This window comes from Tetrao urogallus, assembly GCF_951394365.1.
Source record: "Tetrao urogallus genome assembly, chromosome: 1".
Classification (NCBI taxonomy): domain Eukaryota; kingdom Metazoa; phylum Chordata; class Aves; order Galliformes; family Phasianidae; genus Tetrao; species Tetrao urogallus.
This window is the reverse complement of record NC_136813.1, coordinates 10,493,767-10,520,960: the sequence shown is the minus strand read 5'-3', so window position 1 is coordinate 10,520,960 and position 27,194 is coordinate 10,493,767. Positions and strand designations below refer to the sequence as shown.

Genomic DNA, 27,194 nt, shown 5'->3' with positions numbered 1-27,194 from the left:
GCACTCATTTGCTCCTATCTTTGGAGAGACAATTACGTCTCCTGAAAACACATGAAAAACTGCAAGCATGTTCTGGTCAGAATCAAGTAGAAAACTGAATTCACTGCTACCATCATAAGTTACAATTTAAAATGCATCTTTAAGTTTACCACAAATTAGATCTTCCTCCTGAAAAACTGTACTAGTTTCTCCAGGTGGCACAAAGCACTACATCTTCAAGTCATGAAGAAGACAACGGTGAGTTTCAGGTGTTCTTTGAACTGCTCAAGAAGACAATCCCCGGAGGCTTTTCTTTTGCTTTTCTTTTAATTAACTAAATATGCATGTTTACATGAAGTTTCCTAATCTTTTTACATAAATTACACTGTTCACAGATCACACTAATGTAAAAAGACACTAGAAAACAATATTTAATGTTAATGTGGTGACCTAGCAATGCTGGCTTACAGGCTTGAGGCAGAGTGGTTGGAAGACAGTGCGGAAGAAGTGGATCTGGGGGTGTTGGCTGATGCTCAGCTAACCAGCAGTGCGCCCAGGTGGCCAAGAAGGCCAATGGCATCCTGGCTTGTATCAGCAATAGTGCAGCCAGCAGGAGCAGGGAGGTGATCATCCCTCTGTACTCAGCACTGGTGAGGCTGCACCTTGAATGCGGTGTTCAGTTTTGGGCCCCTCACTACAAGACATTGAGGGCCTGGAGTGTGTCCAGAAAAGGGCAACAAAGCTGTGAGAGGTCTGGAGCACAAGTCTTACAGGGAGTGGCTGAGGGAACCGGGATTGCTCAGTCTGGATGAGGCTCAGGGGAGACTTTATTGCTCTCTACAACTACCTGACAAGAGGCTGTGGTCAGCTGAGGATTGGCCTCTTCTCCTGTGTAAGTAGAGACAGGACTGGAGGGAATGGCCTCAAATTGCACCAGAGCAGGGTCATGTTGCATATTATGAACTTTTTTTCCTCCGAAGAAGTGGTCAGGTGCTAGGATGGGCTGCTCAGGGAGGTGGTGGAGTCACCATCCCTGGAGGTGTTCAAGAAACACTGAGATGTTGTACTACTAAGCCATGGCTTAGTAGGAAAATACTGAAGGTACGTGAATGGCTGGACTGGATGGTCTTGGAGGTCTTCTCCAACCTTGGTGATTCTATGATTACACAACTTATTCTAAAAACACAAGCCTTGTCTCCAAACGCTGTTAAAAAACAAGTACTTAAGTTATCACTGAAGTTTAAAGAGATGCATATTTCAAGAATTTTGAGAATTAAAGGAAAAAACTGAGAGAAAAATCAGCTTACATGTACTGATTTAAAGCAACTCTGATCCCTAATAAATTTTACTTGAATTCCAAAGGATGTCTCAGCACAAACCAAACTAAAATCTACCCTAATATTTGGGACAGCATTGAAAATTCTAGTAAAACCAGGAGGTGCATGTGACATAGCTATATTGCTTATAAAGACATATAAGGGCAAGGTGCTGAAAACAACTGCTCTGCAGCCCCAATAATATATTTATTTTGAATAGATACTGAAAACTCCACTGGATGCAAGGTGCTGTCTACTTGTTTTCAACTTTACATGGCTCAAGTCAGCGTTTCACAGAACACAGAGCAGTTCACAGCAAGTCAGACATCCCATCTGCCAACTGGAACTGCAATAAACTGCATTTCAATCTGCAAGAAATGTTAGAAGCTGTAAATGCACTGCAACTGAAAGTGCTGGAACCCCCCTGTTCACTTTACCCCAAGACCAAAGAGACAAACTGAATTACTACAGGCAGGAAAAAAACAGCAGGATTCAAAAACCCTGACTCCACTTGTTAGGCCAAGCACTCAAAAACCCTCTCTCCAACCTGCCTTCTTCAAACACCTTTGTCCTTTTATAAGCCAGTTAAGCCACCCATGACATGCTTGAACACAGCCACAAATTGCTGTATTTGTGATAACCAAAACAACTGCTTTCAATTCATGATAACAGATTAACATTGTTGCACATGGACACAATCTAGTCTAAAGGCATAATCTCTAATTAAAGCTCTTCACAGATGAACAGAGCATATCAGAATTAGTTTTCTACCAGTTGATTCTTTCTAAGTTGTTCCTTTGCACTAAGGGTAACAAGCAGCCTTTCATATTTTGTCCCAGTTGTACTTTTAAGCAATTCCTTACAGAGATCTCCCTGTGGCTGCCTATCAGTGCAGTAACACTTTCTAAGCATGAATCTCTTGTGTCTTCAGAAGGAATCACAGAGTACTGATGCAGGCACACCATTGGTCTGCTCCAGGTTCTCAGGTGAAGGTACACAACACCTGGGCACCTCACATGTACTCTGGGAAGAAGTTCTCAGAAGAGCACAACTTCTAATCTAGCAATTCACTCTGTACACGCATGAGAGTGTGCTGCTACAACTCGGCTGCTACAGCAGGACAATCAGGTGATGCAGAAGAGGTCTCTACAGATAGCTCCACGAGTTACAGATTCACAGTGCATGCTTTGGATGAAAAACTGCTGACAGGCAAAGATCCATGGATTATTGCTACAGTGGTAGTGGGTCACAAACAAACAAAGCAAAATTAAAACTCAGTCCTAAGAGGCACTTCCTGAAATATCATTTTTTACAATCAAAATTAAACAGTATTTAAATAGCACTCTGTGATCTTCAACAAGTCAGGTCACATCCTACAGATAAACAGCAGTTAAATCAGCAGTACAGAATGGTACTCACATAGGTCCCAGAAGAAAGAGGATTTCCTCACCTGAATCGTATGAATTTTCAGTAGACATCAGCAGCAGCTCTTGTAATAATCCAGGCTGTTTGCTTTGCCTCGGGCTTTCAACAGAGATTTGCTGCTCATAGCCTGTTATGCTCCCAGGTGACCTGCCTTCTTCACGAAGAGCATCACCATAACATTTCCTATGCGCAAAACCCCCAACACTTGAAATGGGAGAAGGTTCTCCACCACCAGAACCTGTTTTACCTGAATTTAAAACAACTCATCAGTTCAGGTATAGATACACAATGTTCTGCACTTTATGAAAGAACATTTTAAGGTGGGTATGCTGTTCTACAGAAATAATCTGCTGATTTTGCTCAGTGTTCCATGTAAGTTAACCATACCAGGTTAGCAAATCCAGATACAGCCTGTCTTCTCTGCTTTGGATTAACATCTCCTTTCTCCCCAGTGCTCTCTCCTCACCAACAGCCCTTTTCAGCCACTCATTGCAATTAAAACACTTGGTGATCCTATGATTCTAAGCTTCACCTGGCCTGTAGCTACTTGAATTGTTCTGCTTCATTCTTTTATGAACACTAGCACAGCATTAAAACATGCATTACACTTTAGCTGTAAAGAGGCTTGAGGGAGAGGGTAAGGGGAAAAATCAAAATTTACATTTAGAAAACATGAGTTTGCTTTACCTGTCACTTAATGTTGCTTACAAAGCATTACTAAGTACTGCATACAAATGGTAACCAACATTCCTAGAAACTGATGATCGCTTTGCGTGGTTTTTGTCTGAAATTGTTACAGAATGGTTTGTAATTGAAAAAGAAAAAAAAAAAAACAACAACTATAGAGCTTGTCTGAAAACTTCTGCAGATATTTGGTGCCAGCTCCTTATTTATAAGATTTTAAAGAAAAAGAACTTCCATCAGCTGCTCTTGCCTATTCTCTTTACAAATAACTGATACATTCACATCTGATTCAACCCTGAGAATAAACAAGATATGAACAGCTGCATAAAAATGCAGATCCTCTCTAGGGTCTGAGTAACTACACACAGCTTTACTCTGCATTCAGGCTTCTATCTTTGCTATTAAGGACATTTTCAGCATAGAACCTGCAAGTCTTATATGTTCAACAGAAAAAAAAAAAAAAAAAAAAATAAAAATCAATCAGTCCTGGAATTACAGTGATTTTTATTTTTTTTTTAAATACACTTCTTCTAAGCTGACACTGATAAAGAAAGCTTTTCTCAACTATAATTCCCTTGAAAAATATTTAAGTTATACCTTATGGTAAAAGTATCAGCTATTACTTCATTACCAATCACCTCAAAAGCTTCAGAGAATAATTACTTCCTCCAATCTATACTCCTAAGAACAGAAGCATTCATACATTCTATATGTATACACACCTTTTATACTCATATTTTACCTGCAAAAGAAATGCTGCAACTCCTTGGTGTGTCTACTTCTGGAATAGCACTGAGTTCGTGCTGTTCCAAACCAAGCCCCAACTTCACTTTTGTCACAGGAGGTTTGGAAAACCTCCTTTTCTGTTCTCTATGCAGAACATTTTCAGGCCGTTCTGTAAAACAAGGTTTTATGGTTTAGGTTCCCCAGGCATGTTACAACATTCCTATCAAATCAGCTTGGGCAAACGAAGAGAACTCCATGAGAAAAACAAAATACTGTAATAAAACATGCCATCCAGCCTTACCAATTTGCCCAGCTAGACTGATGTACTGTGAAATCATTTCATCTCTGTAAAATTTACTCATGTCACAGTTCTCTTCCTGGTAGTTTTCTGAGTCCTGGAAAAAGTCCCTCTTACTAATCCAGTCAGGCCTTTGTGGCTCTGTCGTCACTCCATTCATGTTGCTGTGTCTCACCTGAAGGGGAATAAATAAATAAACAGCACCAACAGCACTCACATTTATAGTCATTAATTAAGCCAGCCTTTTGGTGGGTGCACGTTTCACACTACTTTGCACTTCAATAAACAAGCTCAAGTGTGCATTTTGAGAAAGTTCAAGCACGCAAGCTCCACCCCTCGCATAGCTTGAAGAAGCATTTGGGTATACAGCTATCCTACTTTGCTCTACAAACCAAACATGACAAAACATTATTTGTTACATTTTCAAGGGATTTGTTAGATTCTATCACAAGTCAGCATTTTTGAGAATAAAAATTCCTAAAAATTCTGATTTTTCCACTCCTAAATTCAGGAATTTTAGCTATATGGAGACTGCAATAGTGCAGCTCACTGCAGCAGCTCTTTATCCCAAAGCTTCCTTACCCAGAAATGAGCAAAATTCCAAGACAAGATTGCAACTTCCAAAGCAATTTTTTAATGTGCATACAGAACTTTTTGAAATAAAAGGTTATAGAAAAGGAAATTTAATTAAGATGTTCCTAATTAAAATTTCCAATACAGTAAATCACTTGAAGCTCCCAACACTCCATGAGATACTTGACCATTCACTCTACAGTTTTATCCCTTACTGATGACTCACCAAGCAAAGCACTTACAAAGCTTACCTGCTTGTTCAGAAATTCTTCCAAAGCCTCTTGTTGTTTCTGCATCTGTTCCCTCAGTTCATCCTGTTTCTGTATCAATAGTTGTTCTTGTATTTTTTGTCTAGAAAGAAGAGCTTCTCTATGTGCATCTAGCTGCTCTTGCAATTCCTTCAAGTACTGCTGCTGAGCTTGGATGCTTTCTGATGAGGCCAACATTCTGTCCCTTAAATTCAGTATACAGGAATAATTCAACAAAGATGCATCTCCACTTTCTGATACCAAGGATTCCTCAGCGCCTTCTTCATGACATAAAGACACAGGTCCAGAAAGAGAACTGGGCTCTGGGCATCTTGTTGTGATGGGGCTCTCTGCAGACTCCTGCTGACAAGCCAAAGAATCAATCGTGGCTGCCGGCACTATAGGGGATCCTTTTGTTGCTGCCATAAGGGGTGTCAGAGGCAGAGGCTCTTCCTCAGCTTGTGCTTCCATTTGATGGTTAGACCATCTGAGGTCTGATTCCTTAAAGTGCTCTGTTTCTGAAGGCTCAGAGGAATGTTCTGCAGGTAAGGCAAATCTAACCTGTTGTACACGTGCTTCCAGTTGTGTTCTGGCTGGAGAAACATGTTGTGTGACCAACGCTGATGGTAAATGGAACACAGATGGTTCTCTGACCTCACTGTTGGAGGTGTCCAACATTCCCACTTGTTCCTTCAAAGAACAGCTCCGTGGCAAACAGATCTCTCCAAACTTCAAATTCGATGGTTCTAGAGAACGTAGGTGCCTACCAGGATAAACACTGTGCATTTTCTCTCCATGTTTTTGTGAAGATGCATTTTCAGGAACATTGCACATGTTGTAGGGAAGAGGTAGTGACAGCGTGTGATCTTCTGCAGGTGATTGGGTCTGCACAGACTGCATGCTCTGCCTCTGTTCAACTGGTTCTGAAATAAGCTTTAAATTAACGGAGGTTGTTTCCACAGAACTTAAAATTTTCACAGGATCAGTCAAGTATCTTTGCTTCAATTTATTCTGATATTCTTGTAGACGCATTCTAGCTTCATTGATTGTCTGTTTGTGCAGCCTAAACAGAAAGAAAACCCACATCTTTCCAGACCGGTGCAGAGAGTAACATTATTTGCAATAACCAAAGCAATTCAAATTACTTTGAAAGAGGAAGGTCAGAACTTTAATAAAGCAGTTTACCTGTTTTGTTGTAGAAGACGCTGTTGATAATTACGAATCACCTGTAAGTGCCTGTCTTCTCCAGGACTTCTGGTTTCTGGCACAGCAGTACTTCCAGACTAATTGAAAATAAGTGATTTTAAGTAAAAATAAACAAATAACTCATAGAAACAGTTAAAGCAACAATCTCAAGCTTATGTTCATTCTCTCAAGAATGCAGAAACCACTCCGTATCACTGCTTGAAGTCTGTGAGCTTTTGGCCTCAGGCAATGAAGCTAAAGCAGTTTCTGGAACACACAGCCTACAGCTACAGTCCCTCTTGGCAAGTCTGGCATCCATCATCAAAGTCAATGGTGCATGTAGGAGCTTAGCTCAAAGAGCTAAACTACCCAGCAGCAAATTAAGTGAGCAATGATCAAGCACGGCTGCCTTTGTAAGGCAAATAGATATTTAAGAGTTAGACAAAGACAAAAATGGATAGTTTTTTTTTTCCTAAGATTATTCTTCCTTGAAAAAGGATATTTGTATGTGCATCCTTATTATACAGCTCTAATCAGGTTTTAGTAACAAGCATTTTATACAGATACGTCCCAAGGCCTTGCAGACAACCCAATATTGAAAGTCTTCAGTGGTAGATATAATGCAATATAAAAGCGTCTACATTAGACAAAAAAGTTACAGACTTCAGTACTGTTCAGTACAGTTCTTATTTGTGGCCTGAGAAATAAAAACAAGGTCTTCATTAATAGAATTTTAAACTGGCAATTGGAGCTCTTGGTTCTATAAAAGAAAAACAACTGAAACATACAGATCCCACCCCAAACACCCCATTCACAGTTCCTCACCTCATGTTCTGCTTTCTTCTGTTGATCTGTAGAAGGAACACTGCAGCTGTGTACTGGCTGACTTCTCTCTTCCTCCTCCTTTTTGTTCTTAGCTTCTTCCAAACAGGTTTGCATTTGGATTTCCAGATGTGCCCTCTCTTCTTCAATTTGTTTCAGCAAGGCCAGCTGTTCCTGTTTCTGTTGCTCTATTTGCTCAAGCTATTGAAAAAAAACAACAACAAAAGTGTCTCTAGAACTCCAGGAACAAGACCCATACATTTGTACATGAAACTTTGTTCCAACTTCTAACTTGCAGCAAAAACTGTATCACTTATGACAGGCTTTTTCAAATTGTAAGCAGCCACTAAAAGCAGTGCTGAAGCTGTCAAGAATCATTTTGGTAGTGACTGAAATTTCTAATGGCCCCTTGATCCATTTACTATTGCACAGTTATCTGCCACTGAATGAACAGAATGGATAAAAATCCAAATCTAATTATTCAAGAAGCATCATAATTTTCCAGAGGCTGCAAAGGAAGTCCTTCTTTTGGATTGAACTCAGAAGTCTATTTTGCATTTTACAGAACTTCTCATCAGAAGTTCAATGCATTTAAATGCTAATTCAAATCTTACCCAACTTCTGAAATGGCTCATGTTCCACCACTTTAAGAGCACTCCAGAAATCTCTCAAGTGTTTTGTTTATTTTTAATCTCTTTCCAAGTATCTTTCATCTACGAATCACTCACAGCCACACGAAGTAACAGCATGTACACTTTTAGAATGGAAGTGAAGAAAAATTTCTAAGTAGTAATGAAGGGAGCCAAAGGAGAAGCTGGGAGCAGTTAACAGAAATGGAAACACAGAAATATATACATCTGGACACGTGTTAAGTGGGAGAAAACATGTTAAAGAAAGTAACCCCACTTCCACAGGAGACCAGCTGCCTTTTGTTCTCCTCCTCACTAAAATATTATTCTGTGAAATTTATTTCCTGAATTTCTGTACTTTAAAACTACAACTTAAGGTTGCAGTGGGACCTGAAATTCAACTCTTTTTTTTTTTCTTTCAATTAATAAACCACCACATAACAGCTGGCAGGTCTTTATCTAAGATACAGTAAAAATATAATTAAATACGTATAATATAGATACATAATGCACATGTCATTAACAAAGTGTTCGTATAGATAGCAGAAGACATTCTGCATTTGATTTATAAACTGAGAGACAAAATACTCAAGGTTTGCAAGCTTTTTCTGTCACTGTGCAATCCTACAGACTTTCAGATACGATTGCACAGGGCTAGTAAAATCTTCACAGTTCCATACTGGTGATGACCTTTTCCTTAAGCCAAAAAGGTGCTACCTGACAACTGGAATTCTTACTTAATCATGGCATAGAATCCTTTGCCTGCAGTAGCTGTTAAGTTTTACAAAAGAATTTTTCTCCACACTGTTGTACATTCCAGCCAGCATTCGCTAATTGCTATAAAATAAAAGCTACTACACAAAGGCCAAGTACAGATAATGCTGCAGTAAAAGTTCCTTTAAAATGTTAACAGTATGCTGAACGTGTCTGTTGCAGCTTTAGAACCTGAAGCATTTTATCACCTTTATTACCTTCTGTAAATCACTTCATCATAATTTTACATCATAACCGAGACAAAAAAGTATATTCACTCACACTTACCCACTGCTGTCTCTCATTTTCCATTCTAATTTTAGCTGCTTGTTCTTGAGGATGGATTAGAACTGAATTTTCAAGTGCAACTCTATGTTCCAACATCTCGTCAGACTCTAAAATACATATTATTGCAATATAAATGCACCCAAAAAAAGCTTCATATCTTGTTTACATCTTGCTTTAGTTTCCCAAGCTCTCAAAAGCAAAAACGCACAAGCAGGCAGCCTTGACAAGATGACCATCTCCATCCGCTCAGCTCATCTCTGTGAGCTGGAAAGATCAGGCTTTGCATTCTTTAAGTCATTAATGGCCCTTTATCACGTGCCATTCTCGACTATAAAGAAAACACAGAATCACAGAATGGTCTGGATTGCAAAGGACCACAAAGATCATCAAGTTTCAACCCCCTGTTACGTGCAGGGTCACCAATCACCAGGCCTGGCTGCCCAGAGCCACATCCAGCCTGGTGAAAGGCTCAGCAAAGAGCAATGGCTCAGTTCTAGCTGGATTCAGCATTGGTTGTTTTCTAAATCACTTGGTAGCCTGATAGCAAAATCATCCTCCTCAGGTATAGGAAAAAAAAAAAAGCCTTAACCTCTAAGAACAAAAGGAGGATCTAAAGCCAGCACTCTCAAGGCAAATACGAAAGCACAAAAATCAAATCTTCATGCACATTGATCACCCTCAGCACTTACATAACTAAAATAGCAACACAGGGCGGGAAACTCCAAAGCAAGAGGAGCTACCAAACAAAATGGGATGTTTGACTGTTGTAAGATCCAGTTTTATACTGAGACTTTTTGGAATGGTGCGTTAAGCCCAGGAAAAATCCCTCACTACAGACACGTCAGCTCATGCCTGTTAATCATTTCTAGCTGTGAATCTCATAACTCAGCTTTTCCAGTTCAACAGGTAAAAAACTCCCACAACCAATTTTGCCCCACAACTTCTGCCCCCATAGGTAAACACCTTTTAAAACACAGCAGCATGAAATCTGACCAAAATTTGGGTGAGAATTACAACATAGAGGTACTTTAGACATCTTTCTTCAGAGAGAGCTTTATGGGGAAGACGAAAGGCAGAGATGAGAGAACTGGATTTACTTTTTGGCAGCACAATAAAACACCACCACCGAAAGATTCATTCAGATTAAAAAAAATTGTTACAGTCCACTCTATGGACTTCTCCTACATAACAATGTCAATGCGAGCACGTATTCCGTACCTGTGGCTTCACATTCAGAATTTTTGTGTTGCTCATCATTCAGATCTAAATCAACCTGCTGTGTCTCTTTGCCAGCAATAGTGCCTGATTCAGTAGTCTCAATCTTGCTTGGAAACTCTTTCTCACTTTTTGATATCCACTCCTCTTTTTGGTTTCTAATCTTGTTCAGCAATTTCTTCAAGGCAAGTTTTGACTGAGGTTGATGAGTTTTTACCTCTTTATGACCTACAAATAACATAAACCTTTAAGAGATTTAGGTAACGATTATCTTCATGTTACAGAAAAGAACAAAAAACACAACTTCTTTTAATTGCTTACACAGCTGAATAACTAACTACATTATCAAGTCTCAAAGCTTAAGTATTTTCTTCTCCTTGCAAGACAGAAGCAGCAATGTGTGTCAGGATGCAATAACAAGAGGGTTGCAGCATTTCAGAAGCAGATTCCTTACAGACTACGCTGCTGCAGAAACCAGCAGCAATATTTGTACTTCCCTGCCCTCCCTTTGTAGTAGAACTGGCAACACAATGAATGCATCACAGCCCCAGAAATGTTCAGTGCCAACAAAGCAACGTGGCAGAAATGCTCGTCGTGCAGCAATATTCAGTAGCACATCTCTTGTTCAGTTATTCTGCTCATGCCATGCACACATGCCACTAGTGTGGCCTATGCACAAAATGAAGCAACTCGAGCACAACGCAGAGCATAAAGGATGTATACAGTAAGTAGACTTTCGCATGAAGTCAAGCTAAAGCAAATTTCACTATTCACTTGGCTAATATCTCATATACCTGTGCCATCTCATCATTTGCAATAGTTATGTAGAAAACACTACAGCTAACATTACTGTTCTTGCAGCTATTATAATCTCAGTATTCTAATGAACTGAAGTGTATTAGAAAAAGTAATTTCTACTTCAAACTTGTATGTCAGAATATTCATCATCAGTGGTAAGCATCATAAATCACTTAACTTTGAAACACTTCATATTCATTATGGAATTTAGTACTTAGACATTTTAGTTAATACTAACACACAACCTCTTCTGCTGTAAAACAAGAAAGACTGAGTTTAGAAGTTTACTTTCTGATTCAGCAGGGATCTCCTCCTCCACCATCTGCCCCAATTCTTGTTGAGTGTCACAAACAGATTCTTGCTCCAAAGAGAGATCAAGATCGTTATCTTGAGATCTATCAGAAGGGGATGGCAAAGGCTGCGGTTCAAACTGCAAAATCAAGTCTCCTTTCATTTCTAATTAAAGGAATACAAACACAGAAAAGTGACTAATTAGAATAAAATGCAAACACAAGTTATACAAGTTCCTAAGAAGTTACAATATCAACAGTTTGTTTCACAACAGTTTTACTCCAACTATTTTTCTCCCCAGAACAGAAGACTTTCAAAATTGAAGCCATTTAGATTAGCCATCTTTTTAATTCAGACCCGTGGTTTCCCATAAAACAAGGTCATTTCCCCTAACAAGGTCATTCAAAGTAAGAGGATATAAAGTAAAAGTTCTACCTCCACGCAAAAAGCAGAGCAGTAAATAGAGGTGGAGCCCAGTAACCTCTTCAGAGAAAAGAAGCACCCTAAGCTGGCTGCTCACAGTGCTGTCATGGGACAGACATTGATCCCATCGTCCAGGTGCAAAATCCCAGAAGATGAATCCATGAGAGAGGCTTTCTGAGGATCACTGTACAGACTGAAGGGGCTACTGCCTAAGAGAGATAAATGGGTTGTGGACTTGTGGACATGTAGGGAAAGAACCAAAGGTGGAGAAAGGGAAGAATCAAGTTAGACTGAGAAGAAACAAGTTTTGGGGTAGAAACAGAGGAGTAAACATATATAAATTTTAGAAAAGGCCAGACGGTGCACAGGCTCTGACCTGTCTTTTCGCTAAATTCCATTTTCTGAGTGAGGAACCCTCTACTTTGTATGCATGCGTATGGGTGCATAACAGGCAGCAACTGCAGCAGAGACCAGAGCAGAACCAAAACATACGTATTAGTATGCAAGGATTAGCAAATAGCAAGCCAGATTAGTCCTTGAGAATAACGAGGGGCTTGGAAGCCAAGTATCAAAGCAGCCATAAGACTGGGCTGGATACCAGAGAGACCAGAGGGTCTGCCTGCTGGCCACTGGAGGATCAGGAGATCCCTGCCAGCTACACGGGGATGATGGGGTCACAAGCTCAACCAAGAACTTGCTGGCATAAGTCCATACGTGGCTTTGACAGAACTAGAGACGAGAGGATCTAAGGTCAGTTACTGCTGGCATTGATAATGTGTGTGTGCTTGCATAACAGTGATGTCTGCACAGCAAGAGCTGGAGTGAAACAGAAGTTCACATGTCCAGAAGCAGCTACTGGGGAGCCCAAGGAGCCAGCACCAGCTGGGTAGAAAGAGCACTTAAAGCCACCTTACCAAGAGATCCATAGCACCTACTGAGCACAGCGGTGCATGTATGGACACTGCAGGGTAAATGGAAAGCTACAAGGCCTGTGATCAGCTACTGGACAGAATGAGCATCTAACTTTAAGTACTGGAGTATCCATTCTGTGCGGAGAGTGCTATAAGGTATGTGTATGCATATCTGTAAATGAGGGTGTCCAAGCACAAGAAGCTGGAGCAGGGCTGTGAGCCTCAGCATCTTCTAAGTTCAGATGCCAGCAACTGGGTGGGTCTGGGATGCAGGGACCAGCTACTGGGTCGACAGTGACTGGAACTAACTGCTGGAGGGATCAACACTGTACAGATGTATTTCCCACAGCCCCATACAGAGCAGGAAACAGGACGAAGCAATCCATACTGTTCGTGTGCACACCACCAGGAAAAAATGTGCAGCCTCACTACTTGCTGCACCTGGGAACACGTGGCTGCAGCAGCATCTCTGGGCAGCCAGAATCAGCATCCTCCCACACGTTACTCACTTCTGTCCTCACTGTACATATCTTCAAAGGCAAACTCCAATTCTTTCTGCCACTCTTCTTTTATTTCCATGCGTTTGTATCCAGGTACAAGAAGTTGAGGTGGCATCTGTGCTACCATCTGTCTTCTGCGCGTTCGATCCATTCTCTGCATTTGTTCCAGTTCCTTCAGTAGCCTTTCCCTATCCTTCAAGTAAAGGGGTGATGAGCACTCAGCATTAACTTTCAGACAGCAGTATGTCAGGATGGATAAAACACTTCCACTTGGTTACCATGAAGTTAACTTGAGGAGTTTAGAATTAAATTAATCTTATTCTAGGAAGCAGGTGCTTCCTTGGGAGAAGACTGTATCCAACCTTTAAACATGAGAGCATTTCCAACCTAGAAGATCTGGCAAAAAACAAAGCATGGGATGGTACACTGCAGGCTGGCTTCCCTAAACAGAATTAACTCTTCTGTTGTATAAAGTAAAGGAGTACTTCCATTAATAAGCTACTTTTTAGTCTGTACTTCAGTAACTGTTACTTTTAAGCAAGCCAATACTCTTGATGCTCAATGTCACATTAAAACTATCTTTTATTTTTGAAGTTTTATCTATAATTTGTTAAGGGGAAAAATTCATTTTAAGTTAAAATGTTGAAAATTTAAGAAGTCGTCTTCTTAATAAGAAGAAACAATCTGAGAATCTGAGATACTTCGATACATCCCATGAGCAAGTCACAACAAAGCTTAAAGGTTTTTGTCAGCTTCGGGTAGAATTTGACAACAAAAAGTTATGCCCACATACTGAACCATGCATATAATCACGTATTTAACAGTTTCTCTCATACATACACATTTAATGAAACAGGTTTTATGCCAGCAACAGATTAATAGCAAGAGAACTGCAAAGACCCCATCTGAATCCAAGTGTGGATTTGAAAACAGACTGTGAACATTTGTACCTGCTCACATCAATAACAAAAAAGAAAAAAGCAAGCAGCTCAAGAATTCACAAGCAGGCTCTGCAAGAAGCGCATATTTATATGTGAGTGTTTGCCTTCTCACTGCAGAAGCAGTTCTCCTAACAGGTCACAGCTGGTGCTGCAGACAGCATTATTCAGCAGCCCTTGCAGCTGAGGGAGAATTAAGTTCATGTTATCCACACCTCCCGCTGTATTGGGTAGCAAAAGGTCCTTACACCTCTTGTCTGAACAGGATGCAAAGGTGAGGAAAGTCTGAGAGAAGCACCAAACCCTGAATGAATACATTAAATACTATTTTAAACTGTAAAGTGAACTGTAAAATGTAAGGGAGGGAGAAGGACTGAAAATGAGTCTATAGATTCCAATTTTCTCAAAGGATATTAGTGAGATTTAGGGTGGCTGACATTCTCAGAGGTGCTTTGAAGAATGATACCCATCATTCTGGACATAATTCAAAATCATTACATGCTTTCTCCTCAATCTCACATAGCTATAACATAAACAAGCTTTTAAACAATGGCAGTAGGAACAGTTGATGAAATGAGGACTCAAACCAGTGTTCTTCCAGTTCCGTGATTCATTATCCGAATACTTCAAGCACCTAACTCATGAGGCATTTCAGCTCAGAAGCACCTTTATACCAAAAAAGTCAGGCATAGCTAAAAGTCACGAAGTGTAGAGCAACTTTGTCAAGGTTCTTGAAATGTGAAATGTGTTTTTTTCAATGCTATCATGTATTTAAAAGCCAAGAATTCAATTTCTAGTTCCCACTGAACTGACACAGAGGATTCCCCTGACCTCAGCCGGCATGTAAGCAAACAGCAAATACTTCAAATAAAGACACTGTAATGGTATGAAGAGCTATGGCCCAAGAAAAGCTGACTTGTAGTGTCTATTCTGCATCCAAATATATTTCCAATTTATCTTAGTGAAAGATCACCCTATAGGCTTCCAGACAGTTAAAATAAGCAAGTTGAGTTTGATCATGTTTTGAAAGCATTCTGAAAACCCTGTTAAGTCCAAACATTTTCCTCTTGAAACCGCAGCCGCTCTGGCAAATACCGACCTACAGCTTTCTTAACATTGGTCATTTTGGCAGTGAAAAAACAGGTGCTGGTACCTGACATCAGATGTCTGCTTTGCCTACCTGAGCCAAGTGGAGCTTCTTCAAGGCATGACTTCCTCTGAGATGCGCCTTTTCAAGCTGCTCTTTTCTCTCCCTCTCTGCCTCTTCGTGTAGCTCCTTCAAATGCTTCACCTCCTCTTCAGCCGCCAACCGAGCATCTGGCTGGCAGACAATTACTAGTTTAGTCCACTGAGTTCTTCTGGTAGTTTAAAGTGTGCTTAACATTAAGTGAGTAATTCTGTAGCAAAAACACTTGGAATTTACAGAAAAAGCATACAGCACAATACGAACCACCTTCAAAGACTTCACAGCATTCAGTTACAAGCAGGACCAAACAATATTCATACAAATGAAAAAAAAAAAAAAAAAGCAAACATGCACATATTAGAAGGGTTAGGAATCAAAGGATTCTAGTTCCAAACTCCATAGAGACAATCATTCATCCATTTTTTATTGCAGTGATTATTTTTCCCACAGTACCAGGTAAAAACAAATAATGCCATCAGTATTACAAATTCACTACCTGTATGTTTAAAGGTTTTAAATAAGATCAGAAATGTTTCCATTTTCATTTGAGAAACCAGAAAAAAATCTGCAAGTTTTAAGTACAAACTCAGTAACACCTGAAAATTAAAAAAATAAAATAATTTCAAATAATCAAGGCTATGAAGATAAACATTCTGGAGCTTTCCAAAAATTCCAAGAGTTCAGACCAAAGCACCCGCTCTTATCATTTAGTCTTAAAACTCATGAACAAGAACAATGCCACCGGAGAGAATGCTCAAAAATTCAGGAGTCTCAAGGAGTCTCCATATGAATAAAGGTGATAGCAAACAGGAATTCAGACTGTGGTCTCACATCACAGATAAGCCAAACAACAGATCACCACCCCTAAAAGCTGAGTTCTTACTCCATCTTTTACTTTTCCAGCTCCTCCTCTCCTGATCTAACTTTGGTCTGGGACTGTACTGTAAACCTGAGTAAACCTTTTCATTTGGCAAAGCTCTATTCAAGATTCTTTTCCCCAAATCAGACTTTGCCAAGTTAAAGCTGTTGAATGCATGAACATCTGAGCACGAATGAGAAGTAAAGACTGCGAGTACACAGCTAAAAGAGGAGAAGAGGAAAAAGCAGGGCAAGGACAACAATTAACTTAGCATAGGCCTTAAAATGGAAACCGAATTGCTAAGGTGATATCCAGATATGGAACTCAGTACAAAGAAAGAAAAGTGGCAGTGTACATCACAAACACTGGGGAGTTAATCACCTGTTGTGCATCCATTTCTCTGTCTGCGTAAGGTTCTGAAATGTGGTAACGTGTAACAGAAAATTTGCCAGCACCGTGGGCTTTCATGGCAGCAATCTTCTTCACTTCCAGATTCTAGAAAGAAAAGTACAGATAAGCCATAGAGAACAGCTTCCTCTGGCAAAGCAGCTAAATGAAAGAGAAATGAGCTCCGCACTTAAATTAGTATCAAACAAAAGCAAAAATTAAAAAACAGAAAATTATCTCCAAAAAACATTGTCATTTCACTCCTTACATACATTTAATAATTTAAAAAAAAACCATATCAGCATAAAGAATACTTAGAAAGCTTAATAACTGAGAGCATCTATCAGCACGCAGCAAACTCCTCCACAGATGTTGGCATTCATCATGGAGCTGCGCCTTCCTCCTTCAAGAGCATCAGCTTAGTTCAGAAGTGCTTGGGCTTTAATGCTCCAACACAAATCCCACGCAACAGCTGCCATGGCCACCTGCATACAGGGCAACCTCAGACCCACAACATCATTACACATAATGGTAAAAAACCTTTCTCAAGTACAGACTCTGTATATAGAACTCAGTCCATTATGTTCAGTTTGTTAGACAGCCAGGAAAAAGCATTTTCCATAACCTCACTGAAAAGTGTGCACACAAACAGCACCAAGATTTTTTTAAATGTTTTAGGAATATAACCACGTGTCAACTCTTATCTGAAAGACATTCTGAACACTGAGCAACCAGATCTCCTCTTATTTGGCTCAGACCAATGCTCTCAGTGGGAAAGAAATGAGGTAACTCCACAAGGAATAACCCCAGACGCTTTCTATCACTCCAACACTTGCTTTAACCCACACACAGTCAACTTTTATAGTAAGAAAACGCTGGGCAGCAAATAAGATCTGCACAGGAGTATGCAGTAAAGGGTACAAATAAAGGTACGTAAGTATCCCTTCCTTTAATCATTCTGAAAACAGTGAGGATCAGTCCTTACTCAGTTTCTCCAGATGCATCAGTTCCCTATCTTTCAAGACACAAACCTATACCTTGTGTGCTGAGTGGAGCTGGGAAAAAGCTCTCATTGCAGTGGCTCTGAGAGAGACTAGATTAGTCTTTCCTCAGTAAATACCCAAATTCTTTATTTTCTTGTCTGTGGTCTGAATATTACTGAACGTGATTGTCTGAAAGGTCACAATGTGTTAGGCAACAAACTCTGTATTAACAAATTCTGTATTCTAAGAGTTCTGTTAGTAAATTTATCTCAAACGTTAACTACACAATGAAAAAACACAGCGTGTTTTTTCCGTAGTACAGATCTGCAGTTCTACTGTGACTTCTACACGTATTCAGAATATATCTGAACTCAAAAGAAGCATGAAGGAGACACAAAGTCATTCCCCTAAAAGGTACAGCACAGAATAAAACCACTGCTTTTAGCCCTGAGTTATTATTTTTCTATCAAAATTCAACAGCTTACCATACTTTCTGTATTCCCTGCAAGAAACAGAAGAAAGACAATAATAAACACAGCAAATAAGGCAGAAGAAAACAAACTACAATGCTTACTGCTGAGCAGCCTGATCTAGCAGGTGGCAACCCTGCCAGCACGATCCTTAAGGTCCCTTCCAACCCAAGCCATCCTACGAGTCCATGACACTCATCACCACGACAGACAAGTGAGGCAGTATGTGCATACTGGGATAAACCACAGAGTCACCACAACTTTTAAATGAAAATGAAATTACAATGAGATTCAAAGCACACATCAGCCATAAAAACATCTCCTGACTACGAGAAATAAAATCCACACGAACAAGAGATAAGAAACCAAAACAAGTACTGAAGATCGGAGGTCTGTTAATACATAATTCATTGACTTTCTTGATTATCACCAAACCACTCTCCTTGCAGTATGAAAACAGCAATTTCAGATATCCCACTGTGCGGAGTCAGAGCAATGGAGCACTGTATTGATATGGTATCCTGCAATGATGCACTACACCATCACAGATACACACCTCAAGCGGATGTGGAGGAGGAGGTGGCAGGTTTGCAACTCTGGCTGCTCTTTCTCTTTCCACATCCAGGGCGTGTTTACGTGCGTCTATTCGTCTTGCAAATAAAGGAAGAGAGAAAGAAAATGATTTAAGAACCAATGACAGCACTGAGCAGAATAATAAGCAAACCAAAAATCCTTATCAATCATTCCATTTAACTGCTAAGAATAAGCAAGCATATGGAAGAGTCAACAGATCTGAAAGACAGCACTGAAAAATTAACCTTGTGAATTAATGCAAAAATGTCAGTAACATACACGTTTCTTGAGATCAAAGCCAAATCGCACTTTTCACTTCTGTTTTCAGAACACCCCACATTGCTGCCACATATTTTAATTGCTCAACAAAGCTAAGCATTGAATCAGTAGGTGTCAGCTCTACTCAAGCTCAGCTATCCCCAGGAATACATTCTTGGGGTTCACTTGTCATGCCAGCTCAGGTTTGGGCTGTGTCAAATGCAACAGGTCCTTTTTTCAAGTGAGTAACTTCCCCTGGTGACCGACCTGAGCACACACGGCTACGTGTCACTGGACAGCTGCCTGCCAACTGCGGGGACACAGTGAGCTCAAGGGCTGCCTGGCCTCCAAGAGTGGATCAGGTCTGCTGGTATAGCTGGCACTTCAGTCTTGGATGTAAAACTACAAATGTTATCAAAACTTATAAGTCTGTCCACAACCACACTTGAACACAATAATCCATAATATTTCAAAACTGAACAGCTCCAAACATTAGGAATTTTGCTTTCACCATGTAACACCATTGAAATACACTTTGTGCTTCATGACACTAAACAAAACTGTTGCGTACCGGGCTTGTTCACGAAGTAATTTCTCTTTCTGCAACTTCTGCTCTTTCAGTGCTTTCTTATGTCTCTTCTCTGCTCTTTGCTTCCTTTCCTCTGCTTGCTTTGCCAGGGCTTCTAAATCAGGTTCCTTAACAATAAGGATATTGCAAGCATTTAACACACAATTTTACTTACTTCTCATACTATCAGTATCAAGATCAAAATTAAATACTTTAGTAAGAACCAGAAACCTGAAATTCTTCCACACCATTAGAGTAAAAATTCTCTTAATCACTTTTTCTCCTCTGCTATCTTTTCTATTCTCCTTTTGTCTGCTGCCAACAGCAGAAAACTTGCCTCAGCCAATGTAACCAAATACTGATTTGGAAATCTTAGCATCTCTCTTAATCTCCTCGTAACAACAGTAATATAAACATACCTGCACATCTTAGTAATGCTGATTAATCTGTGAAGATAAAGCACCTTACTATCTCTTGGCCATTATCTAAAACAATTACGTATCAGTGTAAATCTATGGATTTTTCACCCAGCCACCTCAGCAGTCCCTCAAACTGAGTCTACACAGAATTTTGAAACAAAGACAGTTTAGTTCACAGCTGCAGAATGGAAAAGCAACACAGTCTGCAGTCTGTGCAAAAGCCTCTGAAGCCCTTAACAGTACTTATGGCTGGAGGTCTAAAGAAGTGAATAAAAAAAAAACGGAATTTGACTTCTTAAGCATAGAAAGGAAACTGCGAGATGGTAAAGACAGAAGGTTAGGCAGTGAGTGGCACATCTGAGACAACAACTCACCACGTGCACTGCAGTCAAGTACCACGGTTATCTAACATGCACTGCCATGCTAACAAAGGTTAGATCACATACACATAATTCAGGAGATTGCACAGCAAAAGCTGCAGCAGATTGGTTTGCTGGGACATTTCATTTTCCAAACACAGAAAGTTGTACAAAACCCCTGGAAAAAATATACACAAAACCTACAGACTCCAACAGGCTTCTAAAAGTAATTCAATGGGTTATCTACGCCCAAACAGAGAATAAGGATCTCCCACCAGCAGCAGTGTTGCTCTAAATCTTTCCCAACAAAAAGTCACATTACTTCTCAGCAAGCACAGCCTCATGGATAATATCTGCAAAAGTAAACATTCCATTCTTCACTCCTCAGACTCAAAGACCAGGAATATTAAAATAAACAAACAAAAAACAACAAACCAACCAAGAAACAGGCAATCTCAGTACTTCTAGAACATTGAGTATTTCTATGACAACAACATCAAGCTGTTTACTTACATTCTCCTTGGCTTGTCGGTGACCCTCACCAACAGCTCTTAAGCTTGATAAAAACAGTTTTTCTAAAGCCTTCATCTTCTCCTCTTGTGCCTTCTGCCATTCAGCTCTCAATGCCTCCTCTAATTGATGTAGCTTCTCTTCCCTCCTCTGCTTTACTTTCTGTCTTATCTGCAAGGATATATACTTCTGTTGCTCTCTAACCTGCAGAAATAGAAGTCATGTCTTGTCAGTAACATTAAAGGGCGCAGTATGTTTTTTAACAAGTATTTCCACAACACACTCTACTTTTGTATCCTTCCACTTATTTACTTTTACATTAAAAATCTATCCAGAAAATGCCTTAAACGTGCTATTAGCCTTTTCCAAAATGAATAATGTATTCTAAATTTAATCTTCATTAAGAGCATAAAGTGAATGAGCAACAAACAGCAGACATACAAAATGCAAAAACTGCCTGGTACAGCCTTCATACTCAAACTACAATGCAATAATTTAAAGACTTCTCACAACACAACACACTCTAAAGAAACTCAGAACTGTACTGCCCAATTCAAGCTTGTTTACTAAGTTTGTTCTCCACCTTTGTCAGTAAAACTCTCTTCTCTGGAGTACATGCAAGAAAAGACATCTTAGAGAATGTTAGTGTATATGATTTTTGAAGGTAGGAAAGACTGGGACAGCTTGTACAGGACAGCAGAGGAAGGCTGGGGAAGGAAAGAAATATATATTAAAAAAAAAAAAAGGGGGAAATAGCCTTGTGCCCTTACAGCAGCACAGCATAACAAAAATGAAGAAAATAAGACAATGAACAGGCACTCAATTCTAAAAGGAGCAATATTTAAAGCATCAAGAACTGTGACATCATAGAATCATAGAATCACAAGGTTGGAAACGACCTGCAAGATCATCTGGTCCAACCACCCTCCCACTCCCAGTACCACAAGCTACTAAATCAGGTCTCGTAGCTCCTCATCCAGGCGCCTCTTGAACACTGCCAGGGACGGCAACTCCACCACCTCCCTGGGCAGCCATTCCAGTGCCTGACCACCCTCTGAGAGAAAAAGTTTCTCCTAATGTCCAACCTCCTCTGGTATAACTTCTGGCCATTTCCTCGGGTCCTACTATTTGCCTGGGAGAAGAGGCCAGACCCTTTTACACCACAACCTCCCTTCAGGAAGTTGTGCAGTGCAGTGAGGTCTCCCCTGAGCCTCCTCTTCTCCAGACTGAACATTCCCAGCTCCCTCAGCCGCTCCTCATAAGGTTTGTGCTCCAGACCCCTCACCAGTTTCGTTGCCCTTCTCTGGACACGTTCCAGGGCCTCAATGTCTTTCTTGTAGTGAGAGGCCCAAAACTGAACACAGTACTCAAGGTGCGGCCTCACCAGTGCTGAGTACAGGGGGACGATCACCTCCCTGCTCCTGCTGGCCACACTATTTCTAACGCAGGCCAGGATGCCGTTGGCCCTCTTGGCCACCTGGGCACATTGTCAGCTCATGTTCAGCCGAGCATCAACCAACACCCCCAGATCCCTTTCCTCTTCACACTCACCCAGCCACTCATCCCCAAGCCTGTAGCACTGCTGGGGTTGTTGTGGCCAAAGTGCAGGACCCAGCACTTGGCCTTGTTGAACCTCATCCCATTCACCTCGGCTCAGCGATCCAGCTTATCTAGATCCCTCTGCAGGGCCTCCTTCAGGCAGATCGACACCACCTCCCAACTTGGTGTCATCTGCAGACTTACTCAGGGTACACTCAATCCCTTCATCTAAGTCATCAATGAAGATATTAAACAGGATGGGCCCCAGCACTGACCCCTGGGGGACACCACTTGAAACAGGTCGCCAGCTAATCATAACAAATCATAACAGTTGATCAAGTGGAAAGCTGTTCAGGTCTGGATTTGCCTCAGCTGGCTTATTTGTGCTCCACTATGTGAAACGTCAGAAGAAGAGAGACCAGCATGCTGACTGCCAACAAACAAACACACAAAACCACAGTGCAGTTGTCAGGGAAGCAGTAGTTCTGGAACAGAGGCCCACGTGAATGTAACAAACTGAGAAGGTACCCACAATAGAAATATACACATACTTGTAAATAAACGTGGCAATGGAAAATAATTCATAAGCTAAATCGAAGCCTAATATTATTACAGTGAAGAAGCTAGCTTATATGAAATAAAACTTATTTTCCATTATGAAACACACAACTTGCAAAAATGGAAGCATACTTGCTGCAGCCTCAGCTTTCTTCTTCTTTCATATTCCTCTTTCAGAAGCATGGTTTCTTCATTAGGACTAAGCCTCAGTTTCCCAACTTTTGATGCTTTCCTCTTCATCTTCAGAAACACAAAATAACCGATTTCTAAAGGATAACAGAGAAAATAGAGATTTGGGTATAAGTGACACAAGTTAAGATAGCTATAAGGTAGGAAAAAAAAACAAGCAATATATTACCATAATCTTACAAAACTATCGGGGTACTAAGAATATGAGCTACAACTGTTCATGCCTGTTCCATTTGCATCCAACAGCTCTGCCAGCCACAAACAGCAGTTCCATGAACTATTCTGTCACACAATCTCCCATAGGGAACCTGCTTTATAAGGGGAGCTGGACTTCATGATCCCCAAAAGTCCCTTCCAGCTCCTTTGGTTCAGTGACTCTATGTAGCAAACGCTGCAACAGTATTACTTTCACAATCTACACCATGCATTAAAAAGTCACACCTGAAAGTGAATAACAAGCACCATTCCACTCCTTGGAAGCCAAAAAGTTATCACAACCCTCACCACACAGTTAAAGCGGGCTGGTCACGTCTTATATTGACTTATACTGAATTATTAGCATAACAATAGTGAGATGTAAGAATCAAAGACTGTTCACATAGCCGACTGCAGCCCAAAGTTTTCAAGTTCAGTACAGGATAAAAAGGGACAAAAGTTTTGTGGTTCCTGCCAGCTGTCCCTTACTCAGCTGCTGAGGAACAAATCAGAAGTTTCACAGAATCACAGGAGTTAGAAGGGACCTCTGGAGATCACTGATTCCACCTCACTGCTAAAGCAGGTTCCCTAGAGCAGTTTGCACAGTGAAGTGTCCAGACAGGTCATGAATATCTGCAGAAAAGGAGACTCCACCACCTGGGCAGCCTGTTCTATTGCTCCATCACCCCCAAATCAAAATTCTTCATGTTTACCTGGAACTTCCTGTGTTCCAGCTTTAGCCCATTTCCCCTTGTCCTGTTACCAAGCACCACTGCAAAGAGCCTCACCCCATCCATTTGATTCCTGCTCTTTAGGTATTTATAAACAGTGATAATATCTCCTCTCAGCCTTCTTCAGGCAGAACAGCCCCAGATAGTTCAGCCTTTCCTCATACAGGACATGCTCCAGGCCCATTTTCACCTTTGCAGCTTTCCTCTGGACTCTAAATTATCTCTGCCTTTCTTGAACTGGGGAGCCCAGCACTGGACACCTCTCCAAATGTGGCCTCACCAATGCAGAGTAAAAAGTAAGGATTACCTCCCTCAACCGGCCAAGCTCTTTTTGATGTACCCTAGGACACATGTGCCTTGGCCACCAGGGCACAGTGCTGGCTCATGGCTCACCAGGGCACCCAGATCCTTCTCCTCAGAGCTCTCTTCCAGCAGATCAGCCCCCAGCCCATGGGTCTCCAACTCTCTGGCTTTGCCAGGGCCTCACTGAGTAAAGAGGAATTGAACTGCGCTGCATACACATAAGTTGCTCCAAAAATAACGCCTCCTGTTATTTCCACAGAAACTACAATCAGTACAAAAAGCGCAATTTGATAGAGCAAATTCTCATCTACAAAACACTATTTTTCAACATAATCACCACCATTAACTGTGTATTTTCATCAGTGATCAACAAGAGCCTGCATGCCACGCTCATAAAAAGCTGCACGAGTAGAGGTGACCCAGTGTTGCCACTGCTGAAATGCACCAACCAATGCCTCACTGTGCTCGCATCTACTGTTTGATCTCCATAAAAGGTCCAGCAAGCACCAATGAATGCCAATGGGTGCCATATTTTCCACATGGAGGAATTCAGTGACACACCTCTGCTTCATCCACACTTCCATATCAGACACCATTTTGTCAGACTGCCCCTCTGCTGCCTTTTGTCACACAGCAACAAAAAGTAAAGGGACACTGACGGGAACGTTCACCCTCTGCTGACCAACCCACCAGCACAGCCCTGACTGGGCAGAAAGCAGCGGGGAAGCACGCAGCAAACCGAACTAAGGCAGGGTGCTCGCGAACGCCTCCCGCCCTTCAGCCCCTCACACCAACCCTCCTCCAGGGCCGAAAAACGTCAGGATTAATGGGAGAACCACCCCCCGTTAGAGAGCCCTGCCCGGAGCCCTCCCTGATCACCTGGAGCCGGGGACAAGACGGCTGGAGAGAACCGACGAGGAGAAAAAAGAAAAGAAAGGCACAGTACGGCACAGCCCCACTCCGCCTCAGGGCCCAACGGCCCACAGCTCCCACCTCCCGCGGCACAGCCAGCAACCAATCAGAGCGAGCGCGGCGGGAAACCAAGTGGCCCGGCCATTCTCGGGCTCTGCGCACGCGCAATTCCCTGCTCTCCACTTCCCGCTCGCCGAGACGCTACGTGAAGGCTGACGGTGCGCATGCGCTGTGGCGCCGTGCCTTGCGCCGCGCAGCCACTCCCCAGGGGTTGGGCAGCAGTGTTGGGTGTTTGAGAGAATCACAGAAACATCAACGTTGGGAAAGACCTAAGATCATGCAATCCAACCATCCACCCATCACCAATAGTTCTCACTACACCATGTCCCTCAATACAGAATCCAAACGTTCCTTGAACACCTCCAGGGTCGGTGACTCCACCACCTTCCTGGGCAGCCCATTCCACTGCCTGACCACTCTTTCAGAAAAGTAGCATTTCCAACGTCCAGCCTAAAACTCTCCTGGCGCAGCCTGAAGCCATTCCCTCTAGTCCTATCAGCAGCTACATGAGAGAAGAGGCCGACTCCCAGCTCACTGCAACCTCCCTTCAGGTGGTTACAGAGAGCAATAAGGTCTCCCCTGAACCTCCTCCAGACTGAAGACATGGCGGCTCCTCGGTGTCAGAGGGGTTTGTGCCCAGAGTTCTGTGTCTCTGCAGGGGTTCAGTGTGTCGCACTGTGCATGTTGGCTCAGCCCGAGGTGGCAGGGATGAGGGGGCAGGCAGGAGGACCACACTGCTTCATGGCTTACCTCAGCGTGCCTGGGGAGCGTGCTGGGCTGTGTTTGAGCTGGGAGTGCTGGGAGTGCATCCAGCAGCCTTGGTTTGTGAGGAACAGCCAGAGCTCGTTACTGACAGGGAGGAACAAGAGGCTGTGCTAGAGGGCTTCTTTGCATTGAGTATTTCCTCAGGGCCTGAGTTTCCGCTTCAAGTAGGGCAGAAACGCTTGTAACGTTGGGTGCAGGAGGCAATCTGCTATCTTATGCTGAAATCACAGTCACAGAATGGCTTGGGTTGGAGGGGACCTCAAAGCCCACCCAGCTCCAACCCCTGCCATGGGCTAGTTGCCCCCACCAGCTCAGGCTGCCCAGGGCCCATCCAACCTGGCCTTAAGCTCCTCCAGTGATGGGCACCACAGCTCTCTGAGCAGCTGTGCCAGGGCATCAGTGCCCTCAAAGTGAAGAATTTCCCCTAATATCTATCTCCTCTCTTTTAGTTTGAAGTCATTTTCTTAACCCTGCTTTCCCTGATAAAGACTTTTTCCCTATCTATGCTTTAGGACCCTTTTAAACGCTAATACGAAATATGACTGGTTTCTATAGCTGTTTTCTCTAGAGACAGGAAAAAGTAACTTTTTACTACCAGCTAACCAGCATAGTAACCCACTGTACTGTGCCCTACAGGACCAATGTCAGCAGGGCTAAGATTACTTCATAAAACGTACGTGGTATTGGTGTATGTGGATGCATGGCTGCACATGAAACACTGAAAATTGAAGGACTGCAAAACAAAAGACACAAGAGTAGAAGCATTAAGGTTGGAAAAGGTCACTAAGACCACCATGTCCAACCATCAGTCCACCATGCCCACACACCATGTCCCTCCGTGCCACATCTCCACGGCTCTTGAACACCTCCAGGGACAGTGATTCCACCATCGCTGGGCAGCCTGTTCCAAATAGGAATAGGAATTCCAAGTTGCTTAGGAAGAAGAGGTTACACAGCTGTCATACAGTGCTGAATCGCCTTCTTATTCAAAGACTTGTGTGCTATAGGATCATTTAGGGAGATCATTTGCTTTCTATGAAGCAACTTGCTGCAAACTATTGGCTGTAATAGCTAGTTACAAAGTTAATACCTGATTGTACCTTAAAGACAACCAGATGTTTCACAGTATGCGTATTGAATACATTAAACTTAAGCAGTGTCCTCCCAAATGTATTTTCCAGTCTCCTTATTGGATTTTTTTGTCCTTCAGCATTTTCATTTGCAGTGCTCTCCACAATAACAGCTCTTCTAAATAGCTTTATCCTGCAGGTCAGCAGGTAAAAAAAAAAATGAAGACAGTCTATTAAGAGAGTAAATGAGATTATAGATTTTATAGCTCTCTTATAAGATGTGAAAGAGGTCAAATAT

The 27,194-nt window shown here is 41.7% G+C and overlaps 1 protein-coding gene across 1 annotated transcript in view; it reads right to left on the bottom strand.

Moving 5' to 3' along the window:
• Nucleotides 1-25,124, bottom strand: part of CEP295 (centrosomal protein 295) — a gene marked incomplete at its 3' end in the record, with an annotated part of 41,162 nt that extends 16,038 nt beyond the window's left edge. Inside the window, exons 1-17 of the mRNA XM_079535204.1 lie at nt 24,969-25,124; nt 22,804-22,937; nt 20,578-20,778; nt 19,290-19,414; nt 18,444-18,537; nt 16,429-16,542; nt 15,183-15,323; nt 13,074-13,257; nt 11,228-11,395; nt 10,145-10,369; nt 8,927-9,033; nt 7,260-7,457; nt 6,435-6,532; nt 5,253-6,312; nt 4,432-4,603; nt 4,147-4,299; nt 2,746-2,967 (exon numbers count right to left, since the gene is read on the bottom strand). Of these exons, the coding sequence (XP_079391330.1) occupies nt 2,746-2,967; nt 4,147-4,299; nt 4,432-4,603; nt 5,253-6,312; nt 6,435-6,532; nt 7,260-7,457; nt 8,927-9,033; nt 10,145-10,369; nt 11,228-11,395; nt 13,074-13,257; nt 15,183-15,323; nt 16,429-16,542; nt 18,444-18,537; nt 19,290-19,414; nt 20,578-20,778; nt 22,804-22,911 (3,370 nt within the window). The 5' untranslated portion in view covers nt 22,912-22,937; nt 24,969-25,124. The remainder of the gene's footprint in view (nt 1-2,745; nt 2,968-4,146; nt 4,300-4,431; nt 4,604-5,252; nt 6,313-6,434; nt 6,533-7,259; nt 7,458-8,926; nt 9,034-10,144; nt 10,370-11,227; nt 11,396-13,073; nt 13,258-15,182; nt 15,324-16,428; nt 16,543-18,443; nt 18,538-19,289; nt 19,415-20,577; nt 20,779-22,803; nt 22,938-24,968) is intronic.
• Nucleotides 25,125-27,194: the final 2,070 nt, after the last annotated feature.